Genomic DNA, 9763 nt, shown 5'->3' on the forward strand with positions numbered 1-9763 from the left:
GTCACCATTTTTTTTTTCTTGCTTCTCCTTCCACTTCCTCTTTTATTCATCTATTTCCACTCATAATCCTTCACACCTTTCTCCTGATTGGCTCTTACATTTGATATATTTAAAAAACAGTGCGGTTTATTCCAAAACCGTCACAATCGTCTTTTTATTTTTAATCAGAAATCATAGATTTTTAATCAGCTCTTTATTGCTTAAAGTCATGCATTTTGGAACATTTTGAAACATATTAAATAAAATGCAAACATGAAAGTCTTGCACTGCCACACAGATCACATTTAGCAGAAATAATGACAAAAAAGAATAAATAAATAAAAATTAAACACTATTTTCTGTGAAATGACTTTTTTTCAGATCAGTTTTTATTCTATATTCAGCTTGCATTCAGTCTAAATTAGTCTTCATTCAGAAAAGTTTTAAAGCGCCCAAATCTTTTTTCTTCAGTGACCGCTCGAATCCAATACTTTATCCTCCATCCCTCAACTTCATCTAAAGAAACAGTAACACACCCATAAGATCAGCGATCATCTCAGCACTGTAAGCACCTTGAAAGGTGCAATATTTTTTCCTCCAGTCCTCAACTTCATCTAAAGAAACAGTAACACACTTAAATCAGAACAATTTATTTCAGGTTTATTTAAGACAGCTGTAAGATCTGAACTTGCCTCAACAGTTGACCGCATTAAACAGAGGGATGTGGATCACGGTTGGAGTGTTTTGGCCTTTGAACACATAAAAGTCCTTCGGTTTCTTCTTGTCTTCACTGGTAATGTTGACTTCAGGGAAAGGGATCTTTAGTTTCTTGCAAGTCTCAGCAGCGTCTTTTACTGTCTGCAATAGAAATGAATGAGAGAAAGGCTTCATTAAAAGCTTTTGAACAGAATGATCAGTGTAAATTGCTCTTTTTTGTTTAAAGATATAAAGTACCACCCTTCCAAAAGTTGTTGTTTTTTCTGAAGAACAGTGATCAGTTTTACTGCTCAGGATGACAGCATTCAGAAACAAGCATTTATAAACTTTTGAACTGGTTTATTTGTGTAAATTCAGGTTATTAGGTCAAACGTTGTAATTTCTCTGTTAGAGTGCTATGCTAAAATACCACTGAGTAAGAAAAAGCCATCATTGGGTTCGCTTTTAAAACATTTAAAATGTCTGAGTTCTTGCTATTTGAAAAGTTAAGCCAATGTTGATGATAGTTTTGTCACAGACCCTGTAGCTTTTTGTTTTGTTTGTAGACTTTGGGCATTTCTATTTGATTTGCTATTTTGCGTGGTCTATGGTTGATATTTCTCACTTGTTGTGACGACCCTTACAAAAAAGTAACCATATTTTTAATATATTAAAACCATAGTAACCATGGTATTTTGGCTCAGTGATTACCATTTGTATAGCCACAGTTTTACTACAAATACCACGGTTGGTTAAACGATGATTAGTGTAGCCAAATCATGGTTAATTTGTGGTCACCATGGTTTAACTAGTAACCATAGTTTTTTGGTTTCATTTGTAGTGAATTTTCATAAGGGAATTAACCTACAGCTACGCTAACCCTACACCATACATGTGCCAAAGTAACCAGGGCTAACTTTTTTTTTTTATTTATTAGGATATGATTAGTATTTGGCACATTCCAAGAACTGCTTCATGAAGCTTGAAACCTTTGTTTTGAACCAGTGCTTCGAAGCATGTAATCAAACTGCCAAAGTTATGTGATTTCAAAAATCAGAAATTCTAAAATTCAACGGTTCGTGGCCAGGGATGATTTCTGTGAGCCCATAAATCAGGTGTCAAACCATTGAACATGACATGACAGAGAGTGAATGATGATTTCTAGGTGATCTATTTCTTTAACTTTTATTATAGTATGTGTTATATGTGTGTGTAATACCATGAAAGGATCGCCTTGACTGAAATCCAGGGAAATGATGAGGTCAATGTTTCGGTCTTCTCTCAGCACTGAGACGTAGGGTGAGTTCAGCAACACTCCTGCATCTATATAGTCTCTCGTCTCACTTTGCAGAAGAGTGGACTTCACTCCTTCATCTAATCGATCACAGCGAGAGAATTAGTCTGTTTCTTATTCTCATTAAATTGTGGGTTTTTAGCAGGTCTGTTCTCACCTGTCATGTTGTGGAGGAAGTTATATTTCCTCCCCCAGATCCACTGAGCCATGCATTTACAAATACTTATCCCAGCATCTGTAAAAAACAGTTATGCATTTATACATAAAGTTCTTCATTTCTTTATATGATTCTCAGGTTTCAAGAACCATTTTGGCTGTAGACATCTTGACTTAATTGTTTCATTACTGCTTATTGTGCGTATGGAAAGCAAACAATTAAATGCTGCTAAATATATAAACCTGGCTACTGTTTATTGGTATTAACTCTTAATTTGATTAAATTTGACCTGTTTCATTCATGTATTACATACAAATATGAATCACAAAAATTTAACCTTAAAGCCAAATGTATAACCGAACAGTATAATAAAATCAATACATAACTACATAAATCTTAAATTTAGGTCTATTTTTTGGAAATTAGAGACAGTTCAACTTACCAAATTGCCAAATTTTGATCCGGCTACTCAAATCTTCGCACACATCCATGGCGAAACGCTTTATATACTGTTTTTCTGCTCTTTTATCAGCTGTGTTCATTGTAGAAATCAGCTTACTTTTGCCTCCAGAGAGGTCTGTAAGAAAACAGGACATGATTGTGTTATTATTACATATTATTGTTAATGTTACCTTATCCATATATTTTATACGGACATAAAATAGCAATATATATTTTAATATACATATTACAGTTATATATCTCAAATGTAAAAAAAATAGCTAAATAAACTATTTATAGTTTATATATACATATGTGACCCTGGAGCACAAAAGCAGTCTTAAGTCTCTGGGGTATATTTGTAGCAATAGCCAACAATACATTGTATGGGTTCAAAATTAAATTTTCTTTTATGCCAAAAATAATTAGGATATTAAGTAAAGATCATGTTCCATAAATATATTTTGATAATTTTGTACCGTAAATATATCAAAATGTTAATTTTTGATTAGTAATATGCATTGCTAAGAACTAATTTGGACAACTTTAAAGATGATTTTCTCAATATTTTGATTTTTTTTGCACCCTCAGATTCCAGATTTTCAAATAGTTCTATCTCACCCAAATATTGTCCTCCTAACAAACCATATATCAATGGAAAGATGATGTATAAATCTCAATTTAAAAAAAAATATATATATCCTTATGACTGGTTTTGTGCCCCATGGTCACATATTTAGCGGAGGTTTTTTTTTTTTTTTTTTTTTTAAGCATAAAATTACCATTTTTAAACACAAATATTCATGTCCACAAGTAGGGATATGCCGGTGTCAAATTTTCATGTTGCGATTAATTGCTAATGCTTTTATCACGATATACGGCATTATCACGATATTGAAATTTAGTTTCAAAAAAGTAGTCATTATACAGTTTAACAGGTTTAATAACTTTTTTTCTTATAACAAAAATAACTATACAATAAAAAAATACAGTAAAAAATATATAAATTAAAAGTTTTACACAGATTAAAGTGCAAAAAGAACTATAAAGACCAATAAGTATCACTTTACAATAAGACCTCATTAGTTAACCTTAGTTAATGCATTACCATTCACAATGAGCAATAGCTACATTTGCTGTATTAATCTTTATAAAAAAAATTACAACTCTTAGTTCATGTTAGCTCATTTTTCAATTTAAATAACACAGTTACAACTTTTGATTTTAACAATGTGTTATTAAATATTGGAATAGCTAAGATTAATGAATGTTTAGAAGAATTTTTCATTGGCAGGTTATGTTAACTAATGAATTATGTAATGTTAACTAATGAAGCCCTAATGTAAAGTGTGAACGAACAATAAAGAATCAAATCACTTTTAAACAATATCTAGGGCAAGCTGTAGTCCAGATTATAATGTAAAAAAAAAAAAAAGTTTTAAAAAATAAATAGCCTATTAAGTCTAAATATTTAAGTATTTGGGGCTGTGATGAACACCACAGCAAATCCACAAATCTGAATGGCTATTTAAATCTGTTTAAATACTAGAAAGTAGAGCAGCTGCTTTATTTATGGGGTTTTCAGGCTGCATTTTCTGCAGTTTAGCGCCATCTGCTGTCAGAGAGTGAATGTGCTTTCATTCAGTGCGTCTCTCACGTGTTCCCCCAAGTGCTTCTCATGCTGCTTGTTTACATCAGAGCACATGCAGCATACAGGTGTTGTGAATTTTGACCAGGTGATGGGAAAAGTATTCTTAAAATGCATTCCAAATTCTAAATAATTTGTAATATATAATTATTCACAGTATTTAGAAGTTCCCACGATAACAATATCGTGCATATGCATTACCATGATATATCGCATTACCGAATACTGGCATATGTTTATCCAGAAGATCCATGAGTGCCTGGTGACATTCGTCTACAGATGGGGAGATTGGATCTGTTTCTTTCTCTGTTCTCATCCCATCATGTCTCTCCTCACTCCTCTCACCCTCTTCTGTCAATATATATATATTAAAGATGAACACAGTGCAAAAAAAAAAAAAAATTCCACATTCAAATTTATGATGTTAGGACATCAGTTTTCCCACAACCAGAAGCAATTATACTTAATGTTAATAGCTACTTAAATAAAAGCAGTAAGAAATGCTTTACCCTCCCTCATTGCCTCCAGTATTGTTTCATTTTGAAAGAAATCTGAAAAAACATAAAAAGGATGATAATAAAATAACTGTTGACTTTAAAAATGTAAAAATTCAGTCCTCAGAAAAATGTTCACCTTTTATCGTTTGCCATATGTCTTTCTTAATAACCACTTCATCCCCTAAAGCGCTGCCGCAAAGAGCTGCAGAAAAACACAACATCAACACACTTGGAAATGCAAAATAAACTGGAGTAATTTTTGTATGATTGAATTGCAAACTGTCTCGTGGCAATTTGTAGTTTATTTAATAAATTTGTAATTGAACGCAGCTAAGCCAATCAGAATCAAGAACCGGAACTGTCAGTTTTATAATGAACAATTTTTTATTTAAAAATTTTTATTTATTATGAAATCATTTTTGGACTATATCAAAAATACAGTATATTATAAAACGAACAGTTCCAGTCCTTGATTCTGATTGGCTGAGCCACGTTCGAAACTGTTGTAAATTACTCTACAAACATACACCTTTGTTTATGTTTGTGTGTTGCTCGGCAACCACTTTGTTGCAACCACAACTGATTCTAAGGAAATATATTGTTTGGTGGAAGAATAATGTTTTTATTAATCAACGTCCCTTAGCTGTTGTAAATTCACTGTAAACCACAGCTTCTTTGGGCTTTTTGCTTTAATAAAAAATAGAATGAGCATCAAATACAAAAAAACACCCATAAAAAGCCATGATAATTATTTTTATGAACCATTTGATAACTCATCTGCAGAGATCAGTGTACAGTATGCAATCAATGTATTTGATATTACAAAGAAAGTGTTACTCAAATATTGAACTCCTCTGTGACAAAGTTTTTTACCTTGCAGGTACAGCATGTCAAATTCATCTTGATGTTTTATCTTTGAGCCTTTCTGAAACTGGCTGCCAAAGTCGCCGGTGTCCACAAACACTCCAGAGAGGGAATAACCTGCTTCATATGGATTGATCTCAAACCAGGGGTCTGCAGACAGAACACATGTCCATGTAACTACTGTCACGAACACATTAACATTTCATCACTTTTCATGCATCACACGCAGACCTCCGTCATTGCTCTGTTTGCTTTGCTTGTCGATCACTGCGTAGATGGGAAACGGGTCTTTATTGTGCTGCTTCCGCTGCTCTGTGAGTGTGCGCTCATCGATCTACAGAAAACACACATCATGTTATTGTATTATAGGGAGACAGTTGTAAGACATTCAGTTTTTTCTCTTAAAAAGGATCTGAGGCTCAAATGGAGCTTCATAGGACATTTTTACAGTGAGAGACTTTATCAAGAGAATATGACTGCTGGCTTAGAGAGAAATGTTCCATTTAAAACTTGAATGGAGATGTCCATCAGTTTTATCGCTAGGTTGGTTTGTTCTTTCTCAATTTAAAATGTAATATTGTAAGCCTATATGGCCTATAAGTCTAGGAGATGCTGGACCCTTTTTTACAAACAGAAATGTTGCATTTCCATAATAAATAACATTGTAAATCTATCAAAGTTCTTTTATATTTAAATATTTTTTAATGTCATGTACATTTATAACACTTACCCTGGCATTAAAATACAAATTATGCAACCACAAAGCCCAGCCTGTGTAGCCCTATTCACGAACAAATGATAATGAACCAGTTCTTTTTAGTGAGTCAAAAGAGAAAAGTCAAATTCAGGAACACTGAATCAACATCATTTGACCACTGAACTGCAAGATATAAATGAAAATGATAAACTAACCTTCTCTATACATTAAACTCAAACTATATGTTGATTCAGCAGTATTTGGAAAGACAGGCTGTAAATCATACCACCCTATAATTTTCTAAATTATGAATAAAAATTAAACCTGTAAAATCCATCCCTGGTCACGAATAGTTACAGACCTCTTTCACAATTGACGTGACGACCAGCACTGCCCAGACGTCAGTCAAACTGAAGAAGTCTTTCCCGTAGTAATATTTCTTCAGTTTGGCCATTGCATCTGTCAAGCTGACTCCTGGTCCGCTGAGTCTTTCGATGATTTTTTCTTTCACAGTCTCTAGTTTGGTGGACCAGTTTGGTTCTTTGTATAAGGAGGCCATGCACCTTCAGAGAAGAACATACAGTACTGCTCTCATTTTTGACATTCAACTCAATTCAATCTCTGTGTGTTTGTTGTTTTCAGGGTTCGTACCAGGTGGATCCAGAGACTCCGCTCAGATAAAGGATGCAGTCCAGAAGACCCGCTTTATCAAGCTGAACCAGGGATCCCAGCAAACCCACCATGGCTCTTTGTGCTCCTCCAGAACCCAGTAATGCTATGTTTGGCACCTCTTTCTGAAATGCACACACCATTCAAAGTATCAGATATCAGGAGTATCAAAAAATTCCAACTTGGAACTCTCGCCACTTGCTTTGTAGTTTAATGGAAAATGAACTAAGATATAAAGTAGTTTACAAACGCCTGTTCCCATCCCACAGTTTAAAAAACTGGTGTGTCCAGTCTTGCTCCTGGAAGCACACTCTTCATTTACAAATGTTCATTGTAGAAAGTTTGAAAGTTATTTATGCATTAACAGATTTTAGATAAAACAGAATGTAATGCTACCAAAGTTATAATTTTGATTGTGCGAAGCTTTTTGAAATAGTAAAGCATTGTAAGATCACAAGAAAATGCTTGCTACCTATGAATGGCATTGTTTTTCACAATGAAGAGAGTGAAACTGATGCTTGACAGCTGATGTTCATCACCCAACACATCATTTGTAGTTCATTTCAAAATAAGCAGTTGGAAATATGAAGTATAACATAAGATGTTTTACCCGACTGCATTGAATCTTAAGCTTCTTCAGGGCTTGTAGAACAGTTTTTCTCCTGCCGGCTACAAACTCCTGCTCGCTGTTATTCAGTAAGTTTTTGTTTCTCCTCTTAACACTGAGGAAGCCACAGAGACAGACAGACAGATCAGTGCTGACATGAACATAACTTACTTGATATATGTGAACCTGGAGCACAAAACCAGTCATAAGGGTCAATTTTTCGAAATTGAGATTTATAAATCATCTGAAGGCTAAATAAATAAGCTTTCCATTGATGTATGGTTTGTTAGGAGGACAATATTGCTTAGATACAACTATTTGAAAATCTGGAGTCTGAGGGTGCAAAAAAGCTAAATATTGAGAAAATCATCTTTAAAGTTGTCCAAATGAAGTTCTTAGCAATGCAAATTACTAATCAAAAATTAAGTTTTGATATATTTACGGTAGGCAATGTACAAAATATCGTCATAGAACATGATCTTTACTTAATATCCTAATGATTTTTGGCATTAAAGAAAAATAAGTAATTTTGACCCATACAATGCATTTTTGTCTATTGCTACAAATATACCCCAGCGACTTTAGACTGCTTTTGTGCTGCAGGATCACATATGTAGATGTCATATATTCTAGATTTCAATGCAATTAAATCTGAAGTTTATTTTGCACAGTTATTCTCAGAATATAGCAGTTTGTTGTAGTACAATTGTGTTATTTCACTGCTTCCATGATTCTAGAAATCTGGGCAGGATTACGTACCTTTTCTTGGGTTTAGATGCACTCATCTGTAAAACAAGAATCAAGTAAATTTCGATCATTTAAAATGAATATTTTTTAAGGATATAGTAAGTCAGTAACCTCTGATAGGCTGTTTTTAGAGAATTATGATCAACCAAAGAAACAACAGAGTACATGTGAAAAACATTAAAATTATGCATGCGTCAAAGTATATACAAACCTATTGTAAATAAAGTAGAAACTGTGTGAAATATGTGTTCCAGCTTAAAATTAAAACATTTTTGAATAATTTAACATTTAAATAATGTGAAAAACATGATCTGAAACATTTTTTAAAAATACCGCTGATTACTTCAGACATCATGCAATCTTACATCTTTATAGTTTTTAGAGTCAGACTGTTAAACGTTCCATTATTGGATCAAACATCAGTAGATGTTCAAACATAGAATTATTTATAGTATATTTTAGGGCTGCACGATTATGACAAGAATCATAATTGTCGATTATTCCCTTGAAATTGTAATTGCGATTTATTAATTATGATTATCCCAGTTTATATTGAATGATGTTTGTACCAATGTTTGATGCAGCTGCATGCCGTATTTATATATGAAAATAAACAAGCTGAAAACACTCTAACTGAAAACAACTTTTGTGCTTTTCTATATTATTAAGCATCAAATGTCATATATAGGCTTCATCGGATTGTTTTCTTTCTTTAAATTATAAAAAAGTAAAAATATGAATGGTATTATAATATTATACTAAAACTAAAATTAAAACAATGGAAAAACCCTTAAAATAACATGTAGAAAGAAAAAAAAAAAAACAAGCGTGCAGAATAACATAAATGGACTTTTAATTGCTTGAAGGATTACGTAATTGTGGCATCCATAATTGTAATAGCGGATTAGAAATTCGATTAATTGTCCAGCCCTAGTATTTCAATAATTGTGTAAAGATGTGAGAACTTTGTCACACTGAAATATGAATTCCACAATTAAATAATTTTCCACAAATCATTGCTCTTTTGGTAGTGTGAGGGTCACCAATACGGTTGTTGCATGCAATTTGTAATGACATGAAAAAAATAAATAACCCTTACATTATTTATATAAAGCTTTAAAACATATACTTACTATTTCTGTAAATCGTGAGTCTTCGATATACCACACTCAAAAAACAAGACAGCAGCCCTTATCTGACATTCGGCCAGAAGATGCTCTTATATAGGCTAGGTGTCTGAAACTACTCTGCAAGTCTAGAATTCATCCTAAAGGGGGGTTGTGAGTGATGAATGACTCAATTATTCACTGAGACTAAGGGTGGGTACCGAAAACCGGTATTTAATCCGGTCCATGGGCTAAATTATAAAAGACCGGAGTATCGATAAACTCTGAAGTTAATGGTTCTGCTGTCGGTACTGGAGAAATTATCTTGAAAATTCAATCTCACCAGAGTCGCCAGCTGTTT

At 33.2% G+C, this 9763-nt stretch overlaps 1 protein-coding gene across 1 annotated transcript; it reads right to left on the bottom strand.

The window, feature by feature from the left end:
* Window positions 1–515: 515 nt before the first annotated feature.
* LOC122137324 (cytosolic phospholipase A2 zeta-like) lies at window positions 516–9547 on the bottom strand. Its single transcript, XM_042723303.1, has 15 exons — window positions 9430–9547; window positions 8309–8334; window positions 7553–7664; window positions 6925–7067; window positions 6635–6836; window positions 5808–5910; window positions 5586–5726; window positions 4849–4914; window positions 4725–4766; window positions 4417–4566; window positions 2569–2703; window positions 2127–2204; window positions 1895–2049; window positions 672–837; window positions 516–593 (listed from the first exon to the last, which is right to left on the bottom strand). Exons 2-14 carry the CDS (start codon window positions 8332–8334, stop codon window positions 673–675), a joined length of 1518 nt encoding a protein of 505 aa, XP_042579237.1. The 5' UTR covers window positions 9430–9547; the 3' UTR covers window positions 516–593; window position 672.
* Window positions 9548–9763: the final 216 nt, after the last annotated feature.

This window comes from Cyprinus carpio, chromosome B5 (assembly GCF_018340385.1).
Source record: "Cyprinus carpio isolate SPL01 chromosome B5, ASM1834038v1, whole genome shotgun sequence".
Classification (NCBI taxonomy): domain Eukaryota; kingdom Metazoa; phylum Chordata; class Actinopteri; order Cypriniformes; family Cyprinidae; genus Cyprinus; species Cyprinus carpio.